Source organism: Leptonotus elevatus, chromosome 1 (genome assembly GCF_054856555.1).
Source record: "Leptonotus elevatus isolate MCC_2025b chromosome 1, RoL_Lele_1.0, whole genome shotgun sequence".
In the NCBI taxonomy this organism is placed as follows: Eukaryota; Metazoa; Chordata; class Actinopteri; order Syngnathiformes; family Syngnathidae; genus Leptonotus; species Leptonotus elevatus.
This window is the reverse complement of record NC_141239.1, coordinates 35,148,786-35,176,053: the sequence shown is the minus strand read 5'-3', so window position 1 is coordinate 35,176,053 and position 27,268 is coordinate 35,148,786. Positions and strand designations below refer to the sequence as shown.

General features: G+C 38.4%; 1 protein-coding gene and 1 pseudogene across 1 annotated transcript; both read left to right on the top strand.

The window, feature by feature from the left end:
* Nucleotides 1–674: 674 nt before the first annotated feature.
* Nucleotides 675–14,832, top strand: LOC147181832 (myosin-7). The gene is made up of 39 exons (XM_086094793.1): nt 675–724; nt 811–849; nt 919–1,130; nt 2,536–2,679; nt 2,788–2,944; nt 3,407–3,434; nt 3,701–3,806; nt 3,898–3,990; nt 4,074–4,137; nt 4,232–4,330; nt 4,419–4,522; nt 4,720–4,858; nt 4,948–5,066; nt 5,333–5,482; nt 5,593–5,763; nt 5,839–6,154; nt 6,253–6,320; nt 6,428–6,633; nt 6,744–6,867; nt 7,185–7,321; nt 7,403–7,658; nt 7,733–7,975; nt 8,042–8,218; nt 8,313–8,458; nt 8,577–8,667; nt 8,736–9,125; nt 9,217–9,343; nt 9,426–9,544; nt 9,646–9,842; nt 10,039–10,222; nt 10,652–10,817; nt 10,920–11,044; nt 11,127–11,435; nt 11,515–11,718; nt 11,814–12,110; nt 12,721–12,825; nt 13,051–13,146; nt 13,872–14,006; nt 14,718–14,832. Exons 3-39 carry the CDS (start codon nt 930–932, stop codon nt 14,736–14,738), a joined length of 5,814 nt encoding a protein of 1,937 aa, XP_085950919.1. The 5' UTR covers nt 675–724; nt 811–849; nt 919–929; the 3' UTR covers nt 14,739–14,832.
* Nucleotides 14,833–18,183: 3,351 nt separating this feature from the next.
* LOC147181831 (myosin-7-like) lies at nt 18,184–24,727 on the top strand (annotated as a pseudogene).
* The last annotated feature ends 2,541 nt before the right edge of the window (nt 24,728–27,268 follow it).

The window sequence follows — 27,268 nt, the reverse complement described above, 5'->3', positions numbered from 1 at the left end:
CGCCTGACGCCCCTAATTTTTTATAATCTTTTTTATTTATTTATTACGTCAGGCGATTAAAATTTTTTCATTTTAATTAATCACATGACTTCACTAGTTAACTCATAATTAATCACAAATTTTATATCTGTTCTAAATGTACAATAAAAAAATTTTTTCTAGGTTTTCATACTTTTGTTAACAAAAGTGGAAAAATGTTATACTAATAGAAATAGTTCAAATGAATTTTTGACGTTTATAGTCGTCAATGGCAGTGAATGAGTTAAAAATTAAAAGTAAAAAAATAAAAAATAATACAATGTAGTAGTGCTACATAGTCTTGAGGATGCTTGTCTTCTACCCAACATCCATTGTTCCCCAGCAGCAGTTGCATGTTGGGATGATGACAAAAGAATTCCTCCCTGTGTCTATTTACGGATCGAGTCGTGTTTCCCTGCCTGCTTAAGGATACCTATGATTAATCGCCACCCTGCAATGAGCTCCTAATATGGCCTCGTCAGGAGACCCCATCACTGATAAGACTCTGACCCGCTGATTTCTTTATTGCTCTCCGCCATTCAGTAGCCCCCCCCTCCCTCCTTCACTTACCCCAAATCTGACCAACCCAATTCAGACACAATAGCATTCTTGGGCCTAACAGGCATCCTCCATATATGGCGGAGGGGCTTCCTTTATAAAGGGAACTGATTGTGAAAGCCACAATAGGTCACCATTCTATCACAAGGTAAGATGTGTGGATATTGACTTCACTATTGCACGTGTCATCATGTTCTCTATAAGATACTCTCTATGTTATATTTCTCCACACAGGGCCATAGCACCTCAGTCTTATCTGTAGCGATTTCTAAGGTAAGGCTGAATCGTAACATTTCTTATAAACGCATACTGAACTGTATTTTGTTTTCTTTTTGTACTAAGCAAGCTTAACAATGGGCGACGCCACCATGAGAGACTTTGGGGCAGCGGCCCCCTACCTGAGGAAATCAGACAAGGAGCGTCTGGAGGCTCAGACTCGTGTATTTGACATGAAGAAAGAATGCTTTGTTCCTGACACTGATGAGGAGTTTGTGAAGGCTTCCATCACCAGCCGCGAGGGGGACAAAGTCACTGCTCAAACTGCAAAAGGGAAGGTCAGTCATCTGGCAGGGGGCTTCCTAACCACAAGTGCCACGAGAGTAGAAAGCAACCTATTTCGTGAGAAACTGAGCACGAAAACACAAGGAGCCAAAACAATGTACAATTCCATGCTACACATACAGTGCATAGTACTATTTACCTATGTACAGTATGTATGCGTTAATATGTACACACACATACAGATGCACACACATACTTAGTACTTACATGCAAATATATGCTGAATTAATTAATTAATTGCTTATTTGATGTCAGTTCTAAATGTACAATAAAACATTTTTCCCCAAGTTTTTTTAACTGTCGTAACCTAAAAGAATATAACATAAAAGTTGACAAATATTACCTAATACTGTACAAGTATGGTTGTAACTTAATTAATTGATACAGTAATTTATTGTAATTTATAAAATGATTTGTTGTTAAAAATATATACAATACAGTATTTAAAAGTAGCAACATTGAGTCAGATTTGTTTTGAGGAATTTTTTCTGCCACTAGGTGGCATTAACGTTTCATGTTTGACATTGGTGACATGAACAGTACATTTTTCTGTTCAAATTAAGAGCAAATTAAGAGCAAACTAATTGAAAAATGAAGGAACTTGTGGATTCCTGCGCATTTTGTTCATTGTAAATTACAAGTTGTCCCCAGTCTTACAAATATATATAAAAAATAATGCTTCTGTATAGCATTTTTAAGGATTTTTAATGCCATTGAATTTTCATAAAATCTATTTAATGACCCACTGAAGCCCTGTATAGGCATACAAGTTTTTAACAACTGCAGTACCACTAATGTTTATTGGGTCTATTTCAATATATTCTTCACTTTAAATAAAAAGTTTGTTCAAAATTAATGAAATTGTAGTCCAATTGCTTACAATCAAGGAGTGGCTCACCTTAACCCCTTCAGACCCGCATTTTTTCTGCTGGGTATTTTTTATTTTTACTGATTTTGACTCTTTTAAATGTTATTTTGGGGTTATTTCATGTTTTTATTTGTTATAGAGGATGTCAGGATAGTATGGTTGTAACGTGTTGTAAACTTGCCAAGCTTATATGTAACATTTTTACCATGAACATCATGCAATTCAACTTACGATTGGTTAACTAGGATCCAATCATGAACCAGAAGTGTTGACATCATCCAAATTATGCGTTTTTATTGGTTTAGACACGCAAATATATCATGCCCACTACAATCATTTATGGGTCCGAAGGGTTGATGTTGATGCATATGAATTATACACAATGAAAAAAGAAGGGAAAAACACTACCAAATCAAGTTGCCAAACAATGTGTGCAAATTGTTGGTACGATATGAGCCAGTAGTAATGTACAACGATGGCCATAGTTCGATGGTGTTTTGCTAAAAACATTGTATTCTCTTTGTCTTCAGACTGTGACTGTGAAGGATTGTGACGTGCATCCTCAGAACCCGCCAAAGTTTGATAAAATTGAAGACATGGCCATGTTCACCTTCCTCCACGAGCCCGCTGTGCTGTTTAACCTCAAAGAGCGTTATGCAGCATGGATGATTTATGTGAGTTAAGATCTTTCACAACTATGTGAATGATGTCGGCTTATAATTACTGGAAGCAGAGTGTCAGTTATGCCAGAGCATCTCCTTGCTTTTTTCTGTCTTTGCCAGACCTACTCGGGTCTGTTCTGTGTGACTATCAATCCCTACAAGGCGCTGCCAGTCTACAACAAAGAGGTGGTAGTTGCCTACAGGGGAAAGAAGAGGAGTGAAGCTCCTCCTCACATCTTCTCTATCTCTGACAACGCCTACCAGTACATGCTAACTGGTAATTATAGCTTTATAGTCTGCATGCTCACATGAACTCATTCACTGCCATTGACGGCTATAGATGTCAAAAATTCATTTGAACTATTTCTATTAATTTGAAATTGTTTTAACTTTTGTTAACAAGAGTATGAAAACCTGGGGAAAAAATGTATTGAACATTTAGAACAGATATAACATTTGTGATTAATTGTGAGGTAACTAGTGAAGTCATGCGATTAATTACGATTACAAATTTGAATCGCCAGACGCCCCTGATTTTTAATAATCTTTTATTTTATTTTATCTTCTAAATGTACAATAAAAAAATGTCTAGGTTTTCATACTCTTGTTAACAAAAGTGGGAAAAAAATGTTAAACTAATAGAAATAGTTCAAATGAACTTATGGCAGTGAATGAGTTAATGGATCCGATTTCTGGAGGTTATGTATTTTATTCTCAAGTCCCTCTTCTTCCTTTCCAGACAGAGAAAATCAGTCAATTCTCATCACGTGAGTCAGATTTTAGTCCCTTTTTTGGCAATGTTTTAGTAGCAGAATGATGCCCAAATGTAACCTAGTGTGGTGCATGTTAATGCCATCGTTACTAATATTATCATTTAATCAGCTGGAAGACATAATTCATGCCAACACTTTCAAGTAAAAGTCAGTGTCATTACACATTTATCTTCCTATATTTAGCACACGAATGTCACTCAGTGAAAAATGTTGCTGCTTTTAAAGTTTCTGCATCCAAGCAAATCAATTTGTTTCCTTAGTGGAGAATCTGGTGCTGGGAAAACTGTCAACACCAAGAGAGTCATCCAGTATTTTGCCAGCATTGCAGCTGGCAGTGGAAAGAAAGACACAGGCTCTGAGAAAAAGGTGTTGAGCCTGATTTTGATAAATGATACATTACAAGGTTTCCCCCCCTGTTGTTAAGTGCTGAGTTTGGTAAAATTGTTGTGCCTTAAAGGGTACCTTGGAGGATCAAATCATTCAGGCTAACCCAGCTTTAGAGGCCTTTGGAAATGCCAAGACCATTAGAAATGACAATTCTTCCAGATTTGTAAGTTCCACACTGTTTATTTTATTTGAATATTATTTGCCATGTACATATTGTAGTTAAAAACATATTTTTTTTTAAACCAGGGCAAATTCATCCGAATTCACTTTGCTGCCAGTGGAAAGCTTGCATCGGCTGATATTGAGACATGTCGGTACCATTTCATACATCTAATTGATTACGGCAGCAGCCAGGCTTCAAAATTATTCATGTTCCCACCATTGTTTTTAAAATATGTCAATAGATCTGTTGGAGAAGTCCCGTGTCACCTTTCAGCTTAAGGCTGAAAGAGACTACCACATCTTCTACCAGATTCTCTCGCAGAAAAAACCCGAGCTGTTAGGTAAATAAAAACAGCTGACATTCAGATCTTTAAAGCTTGTTTCGTTGTGTATGATACAAAAAGTCACTTTTTTGTTCTACTCTTTTAGAGATGCTGCTCATCACCAACAACCCCTATGATTATGCGTTCATCTCCCAAGGAGAAACAACTGTTGCCTCCATCAATGATGCTGAGGAGCTTATGGCCACTGATGTAAGGATATTGAATATTCTGCTTGTTTCAAATGAGATATGCTGCAAAAGTCACACTAACAATTCATGGTAGTCGGGTCAATTGTGTAGTCATTTTGAAATCATTTTTAATGCTATTACAACAGTGTTACACTTTTTCTTTGTAGTGTACAAAAAATACTTTTATCATCAAAAATGTCGTCTGCACATTGATCTCAGGATGCATTTGATGTGCTGGGCTTCAACCAAGAGGAGAAGAATGGCATTTACAAACTGACGGGTGCCATCATGCACTATGGTAACATGAAGTTCAAGAACAAGCAGCGTGAGGAGCAGGCAGAGGCTGATGGCACTGAAGGTAAAATGGACTCTCTGGATGTCCAAAACACATCTATTAAGATAATAAATAAATACATATCTTTTTTTGTCATACTCCTATTTTCTCAGATGCTGACAAAGTTGCTTACTTGATGGGCATGAACTCTGCTGACCTCATCAAAGGTCTATGTCATCCAAGAGTTAAAGTGGGAAATGAGTGGGTCACTAAAGGACAAAATGTTCAGCAGGTAAATGCCAAAATAGGGGTATGAAATATGAATGTTTTTTATTTTGCAACACATGATAATCCTTGTCGCACACGTACCATGTACCAGTGTGTCTATTTTATAGTCCAGTGAAATAAAATCAAGATGGAGGTAGCATTAGGAGAGCACTACAGTTTTCCCATTGCATTATTTGATGCAAAGCAGTACTATTGGTATAGTACAGTGTATATAGCCCACTCACTAACATCACACATCATAAGTGGGTGAATTTCTTGTTTCTTTTCTAGGTCTATTATGCGGTCGGTGCATTGGCTAAGTCAGTGTACGAGAAGATGTTCCTGTGGATGGTGGTCCGTATAAACCATTCTCTGGACACCAGGCAACCTCGCCAGTACTTCATTGGTGTTCTAGATATTGCTGGATTTGAGATCTTTGGTGTAAGATTTGTCAAGTATTACTTTATATGAGGATTATATTCATTTAGTTGTGTTTTATGCACATAACGATTTGGGTGAGAAAATAAATGTTTATCCACTTTCCATTCCAGTTCAACACCTTTGAGCAGCTGTGTATCAACTTCACCAATGAAAAACTGCAACAGTTTTTCAACCATCACATGTTTGTGCTGGAGCAAGAAGAATACAAGAAGGAAGGCATTGAATGGACCTTCATAGATTTTGGTATGGACTTGCAGGCCTGTATTGACCTGATTGAAAAGGTGATTATAACAACATTTTGTAAAAAGCTTGCCCAAAGAAAGTTTTCATTACTTTTCATTTTTCTTCCTTCCTAGCCCATGGGTATCATGTCTATTCTTGAAGAGGAGTGCATGTTCCCCAAAGCCAGCGATGCAACCTTTAAAGCTAAGCTCTACGACAACCATCTAGGAAAATCCAGCAACTTTCAGAAGCCCAGAATCGTCAAAGGGAAAGAAGAAGCCCATTTTGCCCTGATGCACTATGCCGGTACTGTTGATTACAATATCAACAACTGGCTGGTGAAAAACAAGGATCCTCTAAATGAGACTGTTGTTGGACTTTATCAGAAGTCTAATCTTAAACTATTGTCAATACTCTTTGCAAATTATGCTGGAACAGACGCAACTGCAGGTAAGAATGAACTAAATGCACAGTGTGTATATCTATTTTTCACTCCTTGTGTTGCTATAAATTAAGTATACTTAAATTTGACATTTGTTAACTAACAGATGGTGGAAAGGGAAAAGGAAGCAAGAAGAAAGGTTCATCCTTCCAGACTGTGTCAGCCTTGCATAGGGTCAGTACAGGCACGAGATCATGTCATGTGGAAGCTTGACACTTAAAACAACAACAACACAGTTATCACCTAGATTTATTATACACTTAGTATCACTACCTTCACAGGAGAATCTCAACAAGCTGATGACCAACCTGAGGTCTACTCACCCCCACTTTGTACGCTGCATCATCCCCAATGAGAGCAAGACTCCTGGGGCCATGGAGAACCCTCTGGTGATGCACCAGCTGCGCTGCAATGGTGTGCTGGAAGGCATCCGAATCTGCAGGAAGGGCTTCCCCAATAGGATTCTCTATGGGGATTTCAAACAGAGGTAGCATATCTAAGTAACCTTTTTTCCCCCACAACAACAACAACAACAAAGCAATTGTAAATTCATTGTTTTATTTTGTTTCTTAAAATATTTGATCCATCCGTTTTCAGATATCGCATCCTGAATCCTGCTGCTATCCCCGAGGGTCAGTTCATCGACAGTAAGAAGGGTGCCGAAAAACTTCTTGGGTCTTTGGATATTGACCACAATCAATACAAGTTTGGACACACAAAGGCAAGTTATAAAGGGACTTATCTAAACTAAAAGTGTTATATAGTTTTAGAATTATCAAATTATTTCCAAATAGGTGAAGTCCTTAACGTAATATTTATAACAACATAGAATGTGGTGATATGACCTTCATTTGATTATAACTTCATAAAAATTAACATTATTCAGATTATTACTTAACTTTAGTAATAATAAGGGTGAGTTAATAGAGCACTATAACACCAAGCATATATTTCTGAACAATAAAATGAATTCCTTGAGAAGCATCATTTGGGAACCCAAAAAGCTAGTAGATAAGATTGATGTACATTTTTCAAAAGGTGTTCTTCAAGGCTGGTCTCCTTGGGCAACTCGAGGAGATGAGGGATGATCGTTTGTCTCTCATCATTACCGGAATCCAGTCTAGATCGAGAGGTCTGCTGGCAAGAGTGGAATATCAGAAGATTGTTGAGAGGAGGTTAGAGAATAGGCTGTAATTGTGTTAATATTTGTGCATACTTTTGAACAAACAGTTAAAACAATTGATGATCTTTGACAGGGATGCATTATTGGTAATCCAGTGGAACATTCGTGCCTTTATGGGGGTTAAGAATTGGCCTTGGATGAAGCTGTTCTTCAAGATCAAACCTCTTTTGAGATCTGCTGAGGCAGAAAAAGAAATGGCCAACATGAAGGAAGAATTCCTGAAGTTGAAAGAAGCGTATGCAAAGTCCGAATCTCGCCGGAAGGAATTGGAGGAAAAAATGGTGTCTCTTCTCCAGGAAAAAAATGACCTGCAGCTCCAAGTTCAGGCTGTAAGTTTAATCACTATTCACTTTTTAAAAACTTACATTCATAAGCATGTATTAACATTGTGTTTACTATTTAGGAGCAAGATAATCTTGCTGATGCTGATGAAAGATGTGAGGGATTGATCAAACACAAAATCCAGATGGAAGCAAAAACCAAAGAGTTATCAGAAAGACTGGAGGATGAGGAGGAGATGAATGCTGAATTAACAGCAAAGAAGAGGAAGTTAGAGGATGAGTGTTCTGAGCTGAAGAAGGACATTGATGACTTGGAGTTAACCCTGGCTAAAGTGGAGAAAGAAAAGCATGCCACTGAGAACAAGGTAAGACAACTGCTTGACAAGAACGTTCACAAATTTCGCGATACCAAACTATGAATTGACTTTCAGGTAAAGAATCTGGTCGAAGAAATGGCAGCTTTGGATGAAATAATTGCCAAGTTGACCAAAGAGAAGAAAGCCTTACAAGAAGCTCATCAGCAAACGCTGGATGACCTTCAGAGTGAAGAAGACAAAGTCAACACTCTGACCAAAGCCAAGTCAAAACTAGAGCAGCAAGTGGATGATGTATGTGTTTTAGTATTATTTACTTGAAAAGTATGTTATGTTACTTCTCTAGGCACCTTGGAGCTAAAAGTTTTGAATGGATTTTTTTCAATAGCTTGAAGGGTCCCTTGAACAAGAGAAGAAGATTCGAATGGATCTTGAGAGAGCGAAGAGAAAGCTAGAGGGAGACTTAAAGTTGACCCAGGAGAGCCTAATGGATGTGGAGAATGATAAGCAACAACTGGAAGAGCAGCTGAAAAAGTAAATACCATAACAACTATTCTTTCAAGATAGACAATATAGCAAAGGAAATAAACAAGCAAAAGGTAAAGAAAATATTTCCTATAATGATAAATATTCCTATAACATTTCATTGCAGGAAGGACTTTGAAGTCAACCAGCTGACTAATAGAATAGAGGATGAGCAGGCAATTGCCATTCAGCTTCAAAAGAAATTGAAAGAGCTCCAGGTAATAAATGATTCATGTAACGGTGTGCACATTTTCTAAACAGTGATTAACCAGTAGTGTCTGATTAGGCCCGCATCGAGGAGCTGGAGGAAGAGCTTGAGGCAGAGCGAGCTGCTCGAGCAAAAGTGGAGAAGCAGAGAGCAGACCTGGCAAGGGAGCTGGAGGAGATCAGTGAAAGGCTGGAGGAAGCTGGTGGAGCAACATCTGTCCAGATTGAGATGAACAAGAAGAGGGAGGCCGAGTTCCAGAAACTACGCAGAGACCTGGAAGAGGCCACTCTGCAGCATGAAGCCACTGCAGCCACACTGAGAAAGAAACAAGCTGACAGCGTTGCTGACCTGGGAGAGCAGATTGACAATCTGCAGAGAGTCAAGCAGAAACTGGAGAAGGAGAAGAGCGAGCTCAGGCTGGAACTGGATGATGTCATCTCCAATATGGAACATATTGTCAAAACAAAAGTTAGCTGAGCATTTGTCTTTAGTTTGAAGTCGATTCACTTTAAACTGATACAGATGTATTTTGGTATTGATATCAATATTCCGATTGCAGACAACTCTTGAGAAGACATGCAGGACTGTAGAAGATCAGATGAACGAATACAAAACCAAGTTTGAAGAAGCCCAACGTAGCATCAATGACTTCAACATGCAGAAAGCAAAGCTTCAAACTGAAAATGGTATATAATGTGTTGCCTAAATGTGAGGTCGTTCACCAGCACTATGTTCCGGACATTAATAAAAATGTGGCCAAAATGCTAGGTGAGCTCTCAAGACAATTTGAGGAGAAGGAGTCTCTGGTGTCTCAACTCACCAGAGGAAAAATGTCCTACACTCAACAAATTGAAGACCTGAAACGACAACTGGAGGAGGAGACCAAAGTAAGATGACGTTTGCTGTGAGGCAGGTGCCTCAACATTTTCAGTTTAGTCGTAAAGTATTGGTTTTCATATTTAGTACGTATATAACATTTTCCTGACAGGCCAAGAATGCATTAGCCCATGCTGTGCAGTCCTCTCGCCATGACTGTGACCTGCTCAGAGAGCAGTATGAGGAGGAGCAGGAAGCCAAGGCTGAACTGCAGCGCGGCATGTCCAAGGCCAACTCTGAGGTGGCTCAGTGGAGAACTAAGTATGAAACTGATGCCATCCAGAGGACTGAAGAACTGGAAGAGGCTAAGTAAGGGTTTGATAGTCCTCCATGACTAAAATGTAACTCATTATTTCACCGTGACTTTACTGTCTGGCAGATCAGCTTTTTGTCTAGAGACGAACAAAAACTTTGTTGGATAAATGAGCAGCCATTCATTGAATAGTTTTGATTGTGGAAACACAACTATGGGAGTGTTAAAAGGTTAAAATTATGGTTTCTAAAGGAAGAAGCTGGCTCAGCGTCTTCAGGATGCTGAGGAGGCTGTGGAAGCAGTGAATGCAAAATGTTCCTCTTTAGAAAAGACTAAACACAGACTGCAGAATGAGATTGAAGACCTAATGGTGGATGTGGAGAGGTCAAATGCTGCTGCTGCTGCTCTGGACAAGAAACAAAGAAACTTTGACAAGGTGAAGTGTTCCTATGCATGCAACATTTGTGCTTGTAGGCCACAACATTTAACCAACCATTGTGTAGATGGTAGCTTGATGGATTAAGATAGAGATATAATTCTCCCCACATTGATTGTTATGATTTGATGAGGGACAAATGTGAGTTATTTAACCATAAAGTACTTTGACAGTCCATTAAAATGTGAAAATATAGTTGAGGTCTGGATAGTTTGACCTTTTCACAGTCTTAAAACCTTGGAAACAGTATTTTGAAAACCATCACTAATACACCATTTTAAAAATACTACAGTAGATTGGCTGTGAAACAAGAAACCAGAAAACTCAAGGGTCAGTCAAAATATACTGTATGCCAAGCATCGATACAAGTTACGGGTCGGATAGATATAGATACAGCTCTACTCATTGTGGCATTTTTTCCCCTGGTAGGTCTTGTCTGAGTGGAAACAGAAGTATGAGGAGTCTCAGTGTGAGCTGGAGGGCTCCCAGAAGGAAGCCAGAGCTTTGAGCACTGAGCTGTTTAAGTTGAAGAATTCTTATGAAGAGTGTCTGGATCAGCTGGAGACCATGAAAAGAGAAAACAAGAATTTACAGGGTATGCGCTACTGCTGATGTGTACATCACATTTTATTAAAACACTTAAAGTGATAGTGTACACAGTACATCTTTATCCCTAATGGTGCTTGATGTTCTACAGAGGAGATTTCTGATCTCACTGAGCAACTTGGTGAGAGTGGAAAGAATATTCATGAGCTGGAGAAATTAAGAAAGCAATTGGACCAGGAGAAGAGTGAGATCCAATCTGCTCTAGAGGAAGCAGAGGTTAGGAAATTTTAGCTTGAATAGCACACGACCGTATTAATCTCAATAGTAAATTATTTCAGTGAATCCTTGTGTCTGACAGGCTTCCTTGGAGCATGAGGAGGGAAAGATCCTAAGAGCGCAGCTTGAGTTCAACCAGATCAAAGCTGACATTGAACGGAAACTATCTGAGAAAGATGAGGAGATGGAGCAGTGCAAGAGGAACATGCAGAGGACTATCGAAACTCTGCAGAGTTCTCTAGAAGCTGAGTGTCGAAGCAGAAATGAGGCCCTCCGTTTGAAGAAGAAAATGGAGGGTGACCTCAATGAAATGGAAATTCAGCTAAGTCAAGCCAACAGGCAGGCATCTGAGGCTCAGAAGCAACTCAAATCTGTTCATGCACATCTGAAGGTAATCTAGGAGCAACGCATTTTCGCAAGATATTCGACTGATTACTAATGTCATGTTGATTGATGTCATCCCATTGAAGGATTGCCAAATTCAGCTGGATGAGTCTCTCCGTACTAATGATGATCTCAAAGAGAACATTGCCATTGTGGAGAGACGTAACAACCTCATTCAGGCTGAGCTGGAGGAACTGAGGGCTGCTCTCGAGCAAACTGAAAGGAATCGCAAACTTGCTGAGCAAGAGTTGCTGGATGTTAGCGAGAGGGTGCAGCTACTGCACTCACAGGTGAGCGTCATTATCATACATCATAATCACAAAGATGGCTCTCTACTGCAGTATTTACTTACTTTATGAAATCTAACTTCTCAAACAATATACAGAACACCGGTCTGATTAACCAGAAGAAGAAACTTGAAGCTGACGCATCCCAACTTCAGAATGAAGTAGAAGAAGCCGTTCAGGAATGCAGGAACGCTGAGGAGAAGGCCAAGAAGGCCATCACAGATGCTGCCATGATGGCAGAAGAGCTGAAGAAAGAGCAGGACACCAGTGCTCACCTGGAGCGGATGAAGAAGAACATGGAGCAAACCATCAAAGACCTGCAGCACCGTCTGGATGAAGCTGAACAAATTGCGATGAAGGGAGGGAAGAAGCAGATCCAGAAGCTTGAGTCAAGGGTAAATCTTACAAAAACTCATGCAACTAGAAATGCTGACTTAATGGTAGCATCCCTGATGATAATCCTGATTGTGGCCGCGATGGCGCAGGAGTTTGTCTCTCAACTGCAATGTTTCAGAATTTATTATGTTCTCCCCTTCAGCCTTCTAAATGTATAATTTAGCAAGATACCGATTCTTATCTATGAATCACAGTTTGAAGGAGACAATTTACTTTTATGAGAATAAACAATTACAATTGTAACCAACAGTCCTACCATAGTGTATCAAGAGCAAAACTGGCCTCTGGTTTCCATTTAACTATTATAGGCTTCTGGAGGTTGTTGGATATCTCCATCAGATGAAAGAAGTAACATATTTGATTTACATAATCCTATATGCCCATCGCAAAATAACCAAATCTACTATAAAAGCTTTGTTTCCTTGAGAAATGTGTTTGACACTATCATTAACAGCAACACTGAGTGAATATGTGTTGGATCAATGATACTTTGTGGTCTTATCTGATCACTAGAGTTCAGCACAAGCAGTCACAAAGAGCCCGTTTATCTAATTTACCAAGTTACCTGTTAAAGTCCTAAAAATATGTTTTCCTTTGTTTTGCTTTCAGGTGAAGGAGCTTGAAAATGAGGTGGAGTCTGAGCAAAAGAAGAGCAGCGAAGCAATAAAGGGAATCCGCAAGTATGAGAGACGCCTCAAGGAACTCACCTATCAGGTGGGATTTCTCTTTTAAGGTAGCAGAAATATTATCAATACAAATAGCAGTCATGCTTCTTTACACACTGTCCTTTTCTTAAATAATAAATACTAAAATATATTCCATCATTGAGGTATGCCCCACAGAGATTTCAATGTTTCTTATTATATGTAGATAACATTAATGAGTTGAGAGAGTATTTCCACTGAACTTGTGTGTCTTACCTAGTCCTTATAATTACAGACTGAGGAAGATCGCAAGAATGTTGTGCGTCTCCAGGATCTGGTTGACAAACTGCAACTGAAAGTCAAAGCATACAAGAGAGCTTCTGAGGAGGCTGTAAGTAGTTTTTAGAGTGTGGTTCAGTAAGCCTGCATTCATTCACACTTATGGCATACTTTCTATAGGCCTACTCTTCACTAACCATAACATTTAATATTTAGATCGACTAAAAAATAGCTATAGTAGAATAATGTAGCTAATACTATAAACAAAAATTCCAATTTAGATATTTTTCCAGCATATTGTTGTGGGTCCTGGTCACCAAAATAATAAATTACTTACATACTACATATGTTTCCTATGATTCTCATTACATTACACATTACTCACAAAAAGTTAGGGATATTGTGCTCCCGAATGAAATTTCAGCATTAACCTAAAATGCACTATAATCTTTATAGGTGAATTTATTTTGACCTTCTCTAGCAAGGAGCTGGATGGTAAAAACCACAAGGTGTTTGATCTATAAAAATTGGGAAAAAATAGTGCATAGAAAAATCTTATATGTTTCATGGATCCCATTTACTTGTTATTTATTTTGTGCCCTCCCCAGTCGCTAATGTGCCTTTGTGTAGGTATGCGTATGTACAGATAGCTGTAGCTGTAACAAGTTAGCGTCACAGGTGTAAACAAATACATCCTTACCTTCACTTCAATTTACCATAATGTGTATTTTGTTGTGTTGTATTCAACTACAAAACCACAAGTAAACTGTCTAAATTCACATATCATATATTGTATATAATTTTGTGTTTTTTTTTTTTTTGTATGGATTCCCGTAGGAGGAACAGGCCAATACTCATCTGAGCAAGTTCCGTAAATTGCAGCACGAGCTAGATGAAGCTGAAGAGAGAGCTGACATTGCTGAATCTCAGGTCAACAAGCTGCGCGCTAAAAGCCGCGATGTTGGCGCCAAGGTAAATAAATGATGCTTCCACATTGGTAAATACATTTGACAAGTAATGGACATTGTAATTGATTCACTCAGTGGTCTTTGATGTAATTGAAAATGAAGAGTGCAATTATTAATTTAAACATCTCAAATAAAACTAAAAGCATGTTTTTTTAATTTTATGGTAAATGGTATCATGCAAGTCCTAGAACGCAAAAAAAAGAGAGAAGTTAATCCCAAAAGAGAGTGCAAGGAATATTTGGCGTACTCTCAAGGATTTGGAACCACATTTCAATACCTCAAAATACTACTTTCTCAGTGGGCAGCATGGTGGCCAATGGTTAACATATCTGCCTCACAGTTCTTAGGTTTGGGTTTGTGATCTTGTCCTTGGCCTTCCTGTGTGGAGTTTGCATGTTTTCCGCTGCTTGATTGTACATTGGCTTTCTATCTGTATTCCAAAAACCTGAATGTTAGGTTAACTAAAGACTCTAAATTGTTTAGAGCTGTGAATCGTGTGTGTGAATGGTTGTTCATGCCCTGCGATTGATTGGCAAGCAGTCCGGGCCTCACACTTAAAGTCAGATGGGATAGACTCGAAAATGGAAGGACAACAGAACACATTTTACCTAAACTTTTCTTTTTCCAGGAGTTTTAAAACATACTTTATTATTTAGTGTTATTAGTTTAGTCATGTGTCACTAAATTATCTCACTTTGTGTATTCTTTATTACAGAAAGGACTAGATGAGGAATGAAACCCACAGACAGCCAAGCAAGAACTTTGGGCTCATCTGTAGTTTACTGTCTCCAAAGTATCTGTAGAATAAAGCAAATGTGCAATAAAATATATGCTCATTGTTGTTGTGTTTTTTCCCAAAGCAAATCCAATATATACCTGTACTTGTGGCGTAAAATATAAGTCAAATGTTCAGAAAGACGTTTTCATTCAATAGCATAAGGAAGCTAACACTGTGAACTTCATACTGACTTTGGACCGTTAATGAGACTGTTGACTGTATTATTTTTGTGGCTCTGTTATTTATCTGCAAGGGTAAATAGAAGATTGATATTCTAAATCAATGTATTATATTTATAGAGTTTTTAATACAATAATATTGCTACCTTTAAGAACTGCATCTTAAAAAGCATTGATGGATTTCACTACGGTATTTGCAGAAAAGAGCAGAGTGTCAAAGTAATTTCCATGGCTGGACCAGAAAAAGCAAGCATTACATACATCGACACTGCCGACACAAAAGCACATACAGTACGGTAGATTAAATATCATCATATTCATGTTGCGGCAACATGTTAAATTGTTTGTTCATGATGAAGCCAAGCTTTATTTTTACATGTGCCTTCCAGCAATAGGTTGTTGCTTTGATTTTTATAAAAAAACCACCAACAGGACTAGTCATCAGTCAATGTCAACCGCAGGGCACATATAAACAACCATTCCCACTCAAATTCACGCCCATGGGTAATTTAGAGTCTTCAGTCAACCTAGGAACCATGTTTTGGAGAAGAAAACCCATGCAAAAACTTTCTGCGGGGGTGGGGGTGTTTGCATATGGTGAAATCAGTACTATAAAGTACAACAATTAAGTATACATGATGAACACACTCGTAAATAAGATATTGCTGTACTGTTACTTTACCGTGAGGAATGGTGGAGTGGTTCCCTCCTTGGCAGAAATCAGAATAAAGCAGAAGATCAGATTTGTCCCACACTGCCTGTTATTCCAATCTGCATATAAAGTACAGAAGATGGAAATATTCTTTCTTAATTCTAAACAAAACATGGACACAACAAAATCATAGTGTTTCCCTTCCTGCTTAGATTTGGACTATTGTTACCTTTAAGCTTCTTCTACAAATGACTTTAGCATGGGGGAGTCTCGAAAATTCGAAAACTTGAAGGTGTGATATCACCGGCGAAGATGGACAAGACAGTTGAGAATGAGGCCAACAATGTGAAAACAAATTCAGTGTTTCGCTACATAATTGCACACTTCACAAATTTCGGTCATTCAACAAGTTATGTCTATCTAATAATCAGATTTTGACCTTAAATGAGCTAGTGCTTTTTACAAGCATATCGTTACTGCTATGTGAAAAACACTTATGTCCATTTTTGTCATTAAAAAAAAACATTTTTAGGTTTTTGGGATGAAACTGAATGCAGACATCCCATAGAATAGGTGTGACGAGAATAGAATGAATTTGTTGACATTGTATTCTGTTTAAAGAATATACAATAGCTAAAGATTCTGATCACAGAAAAAAAGACAGTTTCAATAAGATAAGACATAGTTTCAATAAGATAAGACATATTTTCTGAGTTCTTTGCACCTGTTAACCCTCATCCATCATGAGGGTGGACAGCTGTAGTATTTGTCAAACAGGGAGAAACAATCCAGACAAGAATTTCACACGGTTATCTTTATCGTCAAGGCCAAAGGAAAAAGAACAATGCTATGACGACACCAGGCGATAAAGCGTGTAGACCTTCCAGGGATTTGCAGTTGTGTGAGTGAAGTCAGTCCATGACCTTCGGGCTCACTCAACAGCAGTTGCAACAATTCAGTCTCACAAGGTGTGTCACAAATGTGTTGCTACCACCTTCACAACTGACCTTTAGTGAACTTTTTGATTAGGTGACCACAGCTGATTCAATAGATGACAAAATAATTTTCTTGTTTTGTTTTTTGAACTCCAAATTGGAAGACAACTGAGACAACATTTCAGTTCAATTAATTTATAGTATCTGTCTGTGGATATATCGGATTTAAGAGCTGTCTGTCTTTTGCATAAATCTTATTTGGCTGATTCAACTTTTGAGTGAGTTTGTAACAACATTTTATGATGGCATGTACTGTACACACTGTATGAATTATTAAAACCTGATTGTTTTTTTATGACACATCTACAGTACACAGTGTCATAATCTGGAGGGCACCAAGTACTATACATGGTGGTCATCTATGAATGCATTTCTGTTATGTTCCGTAAATGCGGGAAATTATGTCAAACTGGTCTGTGATTTGCCACCTCACCGCTCCCCAGCGGCCTTGCTGGTCACAAGATGAAAGCAACCAATAGCAGCAGAGCATCCCACCCAATTAAGAGAATGCTTTTTATATTGTGCAACCCTTATCCAAAATTGCATCCCATATTTGGCAGACAAACAACCTTTATTAATGGAGAGGGGACTGCTGTAAGGTACATGCCTCCTCACTTCACTTAGCCAACAGGTAAGCGAAGAATCATACGAAGTTAGTCATATTTTTCACATATTGCTGTGCTTATTATAACATTAGGTGATTGGCTTTTGTTTCTTTTCTTTTTTTTTAATCAGGTTGGACTACTGTAAACGGATTTCTGTCTCAAACCACACCATAAAAAGTAAGGGGGATTTATTTTTATGTTTAACATGTATATTTTAATGAAATACCATTATTGACACCAAAGGTTTAGCACACAAATCATTATATGTAAGTGGAAGTTTCAGGGACAGGTATTTATTTAATTTGCATCTCACTTATTAAGCTATAGTCTGTAATTTGTTTTAAACTGACATTCAGATCTTTGCTGTAATGAATAACATTATATTCATCATAAATTCAACAGCATCATGTCATAGTCAGTCTAATTCAGGGGTTCTTAAACTTTTTTCAGTATGGAGTGGCCTGGGGCCCATTCATAAAATGTGATTGTTATTTTTTCTTTATGTTTGTTTGTCAGGTTGCCCGATCTGGGCTCTCATCTCATGACCTCCGTTTACAAAGCCGTACTTTATTAAGTCTAAAATAAATCGCCTTACACCTTTTAACTTTTTTTTTTTCCTTTTGGTGTGGTTTGGCATCACCTCCGATTTCCATTTGTGCTTTAAAAAAAAAAAAAATCAAAATAACTTAGGTTTCTTCTAGTGCTTCTACTTCTACATACATGCAAACCAGTGACACTGACGCCTTACTGTCAGCTAGTGGCAGGAAGCTGAATTGTAATTGAGCATCTCTTTGGCAACATTTATACTTAATTGCTCAAATGCGCTGCCCTGCGGCCCACAGGTGCAACATTTAAATGATTTCCCCACTAGTAGGTGCCCCATGGTTAAGAATTACTGGTCTAATCAATTGAATACACTTGCATGATACATATTGTATTATCTATAAACGTACTCATCCTAAACAGGTTAAAATGGGCGATGCTGCCTTGAAAGAGTTTGGGTCCTTAATTGAGAAAGTCAGATAGGGAGTGCTTGGAGGCTCAGACCCGTCAATTTGACATGAAGAAGGAATGTTTTGTTCCTGACCCAGAGGTTGAGTTTGTAAAGGCATCTATAATGAGTCGAGATGGTGACAAGGTCACTGCTGAGACTGAGTTTGGAAAGGTACGCTCTTCCAAGCCGTTTCATTCAGACATCACATGAAATATTATTAAGAATTATTATCTGTCTGCAGACTGTGACAGTAAAGGATAGTGACATACATCCTCAGAACCCACCAAAGTTTGATAAAATTGAAGACATGGCCATGTTTACTTTCCTCCATTAACCCGCTGTGCTGTTTAATCTCAAAGAGCGTTAAGAGGCATGGATGATCTACGTAAGACAATCATTGTAATTTCCTGTCATTTTTGATGTCATAGAATTTAAAACGTGTTTGTTTCATTTTTTTTTATGACAGACCTACTCTCGTCTGTTCTGTGTGACTGTCAACCTTTACAAGTCGCTGCCAGTTTACAACCAAGAGGTGGTTGTTGCCTAGAGGGGAAAGAAGAGGAGTGAAGCTCCTCCTCACATCTTCTCCATCTCGGACAACGCCTACCAGTACATGCTGGCAGGTACACAATTTAAAAAACTCACTTCTAATGTAGACGTCATAGTTTAGATCAGGGAATGCGGATTGTGGGTCTGTGAAGCACTTCAGACTCTTTTGTGATTAAGGGACTTGACCTGACATGAATGAACGAATTGAAAACCAGTCCATTCTTATCACGTATGTCACAAAAAAATGCACTTCTTAAGTACTTAAAAGTTAGAGATCTTGTTCTAAACCAATGCTGTCTCTATTGGACTCAGCGGAGAATCGGGTGCTGGAAAGACTGTCAACACCAAGCGAGTAATACAATACTTTGCCAGCATTGCTGCAGTTCCAAGTTCTGGAAAGAAAGATGCAGCTGTTGAGAAGAAGGTTTGTGTTACATGTTTTCTTTTTTTGTATTTTATTTGATTAAAATGTGTTGTATAACTATTGTATAGTTATAATGAAACAACTGAAAACGGTGAGGAACATTTTGTCTGGCTTGATTTAATGGATATGAATATATGTATCTTAACAAATCAGGGTACCCTGGAGGATCAAATCATCCAGGCAAACCCGGCTCTGGAAATGCCAAGACCATTCGAAATGACAACTCTTCCAGATTTGTAAGTGGTTGTGCACTATGACTTCTCAACTGAAATGAAACAAGAAAACTTAGTGGTTCTTTTCGATGTAGGGTAAATTCATCCGAATACATTTTGACAACCGAGGAAAACTGGCCTCTGCTGATATTGAAACTTGTAAGTGGAACAATTTACAACAATTTTAAGATCCTGCTCAATCAATGCGTCAAAACAATAACATTCAAATTGTTACTAGACCTTTTGGAAAAGTCTCGTGTGACCTACCAACTCAAAGCTGAAAGAGACTACCATATTTTCTACCAGATCTTGTCTCAGGTGAAACCTGAACTTCTGGGGAAGAAACAAGATACAAGGAATTACAGTAAACTGTTTAACATTATTATAGGGGCATTTTCAGGCACTCTAATGAATAAAATTTTGGGGTTTTTGTTCAATATAACTTTAGAAATGTTGCTCATCAGCAACAACCCCTACGACTATGCATTCATCTCCCAAGGAGAGACAACTGTAGCCTCTATCACTGACTCTGAGGAGCTCATGGCCACTGATGTGAGCGAATTTTCTCATTCACAGTATCTTAACAATTGGTTGTATGTAGGAGAAAAGACTCACAACCATATTTTTTTTTCTTCTCTGTTGATCAGGATGCATTTGATGTGTTGGGCTTCACTCAAGAAGAGAAAAACATGTGCCATTATGCACTACGGTAACATGAAGTTTAAGCAGAAGCAGCGAGAAGAGCAGGCAGAGGCAGATGGCACGGAGGGTGATTATATTATTATAAAATAAATAAATAAATAAATGCAAATCCAACAAAGTGCTACAACAAAGAAACAAGCGCAATACTGTATTGTGAGGCACTGGCTGCGACGACCATCATTTTCTCTGACGCAGATGCTGACAAAGTAGCTTATCTAATGGGCCTGAAATCTGCTGACCTCATCAAAGGTCTCTGTCATCCAAGAGTTAAAGTAGGAAATGAATAGGTCACTAAGGGACAAAATGTTGCCCAGGTGAAGTGTGTTTTCTAATCTTACAGTACAGTACTTTCAAGATGAATTCTGAATATGCGTTCAGTTTGATTTTACTTTTAGGTGTACTATGCTGTTGGCGCACTGTCTAAGTCAGTGTACAAGAAGATGTTCCTGTGGATGGTGATGAGGATTAATCAATCTCTAGACACTAAGCAGCCTCGACAATACTTTATTGGAGTCCTGGATATTGCTGGATTTGAGATCTTTGATGTGAGTTAAGTCCGTTGCATGAGTGATGCTGCAGAAACTGACTGAACTGCTGCACAGTGTGTGTTTTCTGGATTTTTCATGCCCAGCGAAATTCTAGTGTTTGTGAAGTGTCTGCGCTGGTGTGGGAGGGATGTGATGGAGCGATGGTTCATTTCAGACATGTTAAGGTTGTGTCCTTTTGTTTGAATAGGCTTCAAACTAATTAAGGTAATCATAAGCATGGCCTTTGTTTTTGCAGTTCAACACCTTTGAACAGCTGTGTATCAACTTCACCAATGAAAAACTGCAACAGTTTTTCAACCATCACATGTTTGTGCTGAAGCAGGAAGAGTACAAAAAAGAGGGCATTGAATGAACTTTCATAGATTTTGGAATGGATTTACAAGCTTGTATTGATTTGATTGAGAAGGTGAGAGACTAGTTGTAACAGGTTAATCACATTTTCAAAAATCTTAATCAAAGTAGGTTTTACACATCATCTCGTCTGTTCTCCCTAGCCCATGGGTATCATGTCCATCCTTGAAGAGGAGTGCCTGTTCCCCAAAGCCAGTGATACAACCTTTAAAGCAAAGCTCTATGACAACCAACTGGGCAAATCCAACAATTTCCAAAAGCCCCGAATCGTCAAAGGGAAACCGGAGGCCCAATTTGCCCTGATGCACCATGCTGGGACTGTTGATTACTATATCAACAACTGGCTAGTGAAGAACAAGGATCCTCTGAATGAAACTGTTGTTGGGCTTTATCAGAAATCAACACTTAAGATGCTGGCTTTCCTCTTTGCAAATTATGCTGAAGCTGACTCAGGTTTGTATTTAACAATAACCACCAATTACAGTTGAGAAATGCATAATACAATCTTCTCATCTGTTGTTTGATTGTTCCCAATGACTGCTGTAGTTTTAATTCCCTGCGGGCGTCATGCCCTGTATGGGGAATAGCCACTGTTTTTCCTCTGTCCTGAATTCTCAGCAGGGTCCAAAGGACTCCCTTATATCAAGGTATTTTCTACAGTGGCTCTTAGGCCACTGTATCCCAGCTTCCTCTACAACGCTTTATTCCCTGTCACCTGCCCTGCTGCTTATTACCCTCCTATTCTCCAATTATCTCTCGTCGTGTTTAGGTTTCCCATTTGCATAAATGGTTGTTCCAACTATTATCAATAGCTGTCTGTTTCCATGTGTGGTCCCCAAAAACGAAACATGCAGTTTGACTTTTGATTAAAAAAAAAAAAAACTGGACTTGATTCTACAGCCCTTGCTAATTTCAGGCCCATCTCCAAACTGCCGTTTCTCTCAAAATCAGTGAGAATATAGTTTATTCTCATTTAATGTATTTCTTACATAAATACAGCATTCTAGAGATCTTCTAATCCGTTTTTAATACTCTGCAAAGCCCAGAGTCAACTCATTTAAAGGGTTTCAATTCAATCATTTTAGCGACACATTCCGGTGCCTGTGTTATCCTTGCACTTTCAGAATTAACTGCTGCATTTGACTACACAACCCATGACATCCTGAGCAGTGGGTCAGCATCAGGGCTAAAGCGTTCAAGCGATGCAGGTCGCACGTGACTGACAGGGCCTTCTGTGTCAATCGAGTCCCTTGCTGCACTCACGTGTATGGTCCCACAGGGTTCAGTTCTAGATACTCCTTTCCTTTCTCTCTATTTGCATCCATTTGTCTCCTTGATCAGTGCCAAAAATTGTCTAAAACCTATTTAATACTGCAGCCACACATTAATTTTAGACTCTGCCAGTGCACTCCAAGATTCATTGTAAAACAAAAATTTAAAATCATTAAATGGTCTTGCCCCACCCTACATCCCAGAGCTTCTTCACCCTTACAAGCCCACTCGCTGTCTCAGGTCAGTTGACTGTCCCTAAAACCAGACTGAAGCTCAGAGGGGAGCACTTTTGTGTGCTGTGCGTGCTTTAAAAGTGCTTAGCAAATATAGTTGGATTGGATTGGATAATTTCATCTCCCCTCAAATGATCAATGACTCTATTATATCTTATTCCCCTCAAGAATCTGCCGCTAAGGGTAAAGGTACCAAGAGGAAAGGTTCGTCTTTTCAGACAGTATCTGCCTTACATAGGGTAAGATAAGTTTATTTACAATGTATCTTGTACAATATTTTAAAGTCATAAAATTCTGATAACTGATCAAAGTCTGTTTTCTGTGCTGAACTTACAGGAGAATCTGAATAAGCTGATGACCAACCTGAGGTCTACTCACCCCCACTTTGTACGCTGCATCATCCCCAATGAGACCAAGAATCCTGGGGCCATGGAAAACCCTTTGGTTATGCACCAGCTACGTTGTAATGGTGTGCTGGAAGGTATCAGAATCTGCAGAAAGGGCTTCCCCAACAGGATCCTCTATGGTGATTTTAAACAGAGATATTGTTAAAAACAAAATAAAGAGTCTACACAATGGCTTTACTCATACTCATAAATTCTATAACCAATGCTCTATAATTTAAACTTTTATGCATTCTTTTCACTTGTGTTCCTTTTCTTTTCTTGTTTTACTTTTATCTCAAAAGGTATCACATTTTAAATCCTAGTTCTATCCCAGAGGGACAGTTCATTGATAACAAGAAAGCAGCTGAGAAACTGTTAGGCTCTTTGGACATCGATCATAACCAGTACAAACTGGGGCACACCAAAGTAACAATTTAAATTCACACATTGCATAATATAATAAATTAATATAACTATTTTTACAACTGTGTTAATGGGACAGACTTTCATTAACACGTCATTTGGACATCACTTACATATTGGCAGTTGACATCATATTGTTTTTACAATTTAGATTTTTTTTAATCAGGTGTTCTTCAAAGCAGGGCTCCTTGGTCTGCTTGAAGAGATGCAAGATGATCGTTTAGCTCTGATAATTACTCGAATCCAGGCAAGGTCACGTGGTGTTCTGGCGAGAATTGAATTCCAGAAAATTGTTGAATGCAGGTATGTGTATGTTGGGCATGTTTAAACAGATGACTCAAATGGCTCATTCAGGACTAAAACTCTTTGATTGCTCTTCATAAACGTTAGGATAGATAGTGTTTTGGGTTGGGTCGTGGGATTTGAATTGTTATGGTCTTGTGAATGATTATCACAGGGATGCACTACTTGTTATCCAATGGAACATCCGTGCCTTCATGGGAGACAAGAATTGGCCCTGGATGAAGATGTTCTCTAAGATCAAACCCCTTCTGATGTCCGCAGAGAATGAGAAGGAAATGGCTAATATGAAGGAAGAGTTTGCCAAATTAAAAGAAGCATTTGCAAAATTAGAAGCACGGAAAAAATAACTGGAAGAGAAAATGGTCACACTTCTACAAGAGAAAAATTACTTACAGATCCAAGTTCAGGCGGGATGTTCATAATCTACAGTTTGAGCAAAGCAGCAAATTTGGAATTTATGTGTAATGTTCAAACTAATCAATTCTGTGTTATTTGTAAAAGGAGCAAGATAACCTTTGTGATGCTGAAGAAAGATGTGAGGGTTTGATCAAGAGCAAGATTCAGCTGGAGGCCAAAATCAAAGAACTTTTAGAAAGACTGGAAGATGAGGAGGAAATGAATGCTGACTTAACATCCAAGAAGCGAAAATTGGAAGATGAGTCCTCTGAGCTAAAAAAGGACATTGATGACTTAGAATTAACTCTTGATAAAGTAGAGAAGGAGAAGCATGCCACCGAAAACAAGGTAGGCTACCGTACAACTATTGAAACAATCCAATCCCTAGAGAGATTAATGCATGAGCTGAAAATAAAAATAAATTTCCATGAATAGATGAAGAACCTAACTGAGGAAACGGCTGCTTTGGATGAAATAATCGCTAAGCTGACAAAGGAGAAGAAAGCCTTACAAGAAGCTCATCAGCAAACGCTGGATAACCTTCAGAGTGAAGAAGACAAAGTCAACACACTGACCAAGGCCAAGTCAAAACTAGAGCAGCAAGTGGATGATGCAAGATTCAAAATGAAAGGTAATTAGTGAATAACCAAAGCTAGCTAACAAACTAATTCTGAGTACCCCCAACAGCTGGAAGGATCCCTGGAGCAAGAGAAAAAAGTGTGAATGGATTCTTGAAAGGACAAAGCGAAAGCTTGAAGGGGACTTAAAGTTAGCTCAAGAGAGTCTTATGGATCTGAAAAATGACAAGCAACAACTTGAAGAGAGGCTGAAAAAGTAAGAGGTTACATGTAAAACAACAACAACAAACCCCCACACAAGTATGTTTTAATTGACTGAAATGTATTCACGTCCTTTCACAGGAAAGATTTTGAAATTAACCAACTCGTGGGCAAAATAGAGGATGAACAAGCCATGAGTATGCAACTCCAAAAAAAACTAAAGGAGTTGCAAGTAATATCATATTAGTCTATAAAAATGTAATTTCCTCAACTAATGAAAAGTGAAATACTGTTTATGCCCTATCAAAAATTTGGTTTCATACCCCAAAATGGGCCGTTTGATTAATATTTGTTGTATTGGTTAAAATTGGTTGTGTTGTTAACTATGCAATCCAACTATGGGTTTTGAGTTTGGAAAATCCTTGTAATCAGTAGTGATCAGTTTTTGTATTTGACTTTATATGGGTACAGGCCCGCATCAAGGAGCTGGAGGAAGAGCTTGAGGCAGAGCAAAAGTGGAGAAGCAGAGAGCAGACCTGGCAAGTGAGCTGGAGGAGATCAGTGAAAGGCTGGAAGAAGCTGGTGGAGCAACATCTGCCCAGATTGAGATGAACAAGAAGAGGGAGGCCAAGTTCCAGAAACTCCGCAGAGACCAGGAAGAGGCCACTCTGCAGCATGAAGCCACTGCAGCCACACTGAGAAAGAAACAAGCTGACAGCGTTGCTGACCTGGGAGAGCAGATTGACAATCTGCAGAGAGTCAAGCAGAAACTGGAGAAGTAGAAGAGCGAGCTCAGACTGGAACTGGATGATGTTTGATGATGATGCCCTATTTTCACTCATATTTGCATTCACTGAAAATATAATTGAAAGAAGTCATTTAGTTGATGTTGCAAAATTCAATCAGCAGAGGGCACTTGCTAACTTGATAAGTTCCTAGGTGTTAAAAAACTGTAAGGTGTTTGTGGTTGTTTTCCCTCACGTTTGTTGAATAAAACACGGAAGATATGATAAACTGGAAGTACTAACCTTTGAATCAGTGATGATTTTTTTTGTCTTTTTGGATCATCATCTTCTTAAGCGTCTTGAAAGGAAGAGACAAGGGTAAACCTTTGGCCAAAATAACACAAATATTCCACTTGATCATTACTGCAAAAACTTTTCATCATCTGAGGAACTGAATTACCTTAACTGTGTCGCCTTCTCCTTGTCTGCATTAACTGGACATATATCTTGAGTCAACACTGAGGTCCACACACTAAGCGGGTGAGGAGAAAAGACAAGACAAAAGAAGAATCAACTCTAGTGAGCCTCCACCTGAAATGAACACCCCCTTGAAAGTGACATTTCACAATTGTATAGAACAAATACTATTAATAGCTTTGTGGGCTCTTGTTTCATACTCAAGGTGCCTTACACCTTCCTTTATGTGCTCATTAAAAAACTCAGACTTAGAAGGACTGGTGGTGACAGCTGAGTATGAGACCTTTGGTGGAAGGCGGCGTGTGCTAAAGTCTGGATACAGGCTAAAATTGATAAGCAAGGGCAATTATTATTTTTTCATTACAAAGGTAATCAATTTCAGGGTTTTAAAGAAGCAAAGATGGCACTAAAAAGGAAATCAGCCAAGGTTGCAAAGCTTCAGTGTGAATTTCACTTCTTGGATGCAATGAGCTCTCATATTTAAGTATTACAGAATTCTTTCACACAGTATTGCGTGTGTATTACAAGGTATGTGATGTGATCTGTTTCATTAGATCATACACACTGCACATTGTTTGTTTGTAGCGCTGTCACCTGTCACTGCGAATCAATGGAGAAATGGAAATATGTCCTGTCAACTTGTGTCCCCGAGCTGTCCTCTAAATTAACAAACTCCCAGGGGTAGCGAAGAGGAATTTAACAAGTTATCTTTGTACTGAATTGTACATAGAGGACAACAATGCCTTGCCAACGGCTAAAGTATAGTATGCACTCTTTTGCATAGAAGCTAGTAGTATATGTCATAATTCTTTAAATTTTATTCAATGATCTTTTTTTTTTTTACATTGGTATTTATTTTATTTATTGTGACATTATATTAAATATATTGTATATTTTTATTATATAATTTGATTCAATGACCATTTATTTTTTTGCATTGGTATTTCGTTTATTTATTGTGACATTGTATTAAATATGTTGTATTAATAATTGTATATTGTAATTAAGATTGTAAAATAAAATACTTCCTATAGTGTAGGTAAATAAACAAAATAAAATCTTTATACAATTAATATTTAGCCCATAACTGATTACAAAGATTGAATGATCTACAATAGGTGGAGAGATGATATCACTACTGGTAATTGCTGGTTGCTACCAACAACGACACTCTCAATTTTGTCTTATACAAAAGATAGACAAGATATAGACAAAAAAAAGCTCACACTAATATTTACATGGAGAAGCATGCTTTTGAGATGAGAGGGGAAACCAGGAAAGAA

Excerpts from the sequence above, each read along its gene's own strand:
- LOC147181832 (XM_086094793.1), top strand. The coding sequence starts at position 930 with ATGGGCGACGCCACCATGAGAGACTTTGGGGCAGCGGCCCCCTACCTG. Across the intron at positions 2,945-3,406 it reads CTACCAGTACATGCTAACTG|ACAGAGAAAATCAGTCAATT; the intron begins GTAATTATAGCT and ends CTTCCTTTCCAG. Across the intron at positions 8,668-8,735 it reads AGAAATTGAAAGAGCTCCAG|GCCCGCATCGAGGAGCTGGA; the intron begins GTAATAAATGAT and ends GTGTCTGATTAG.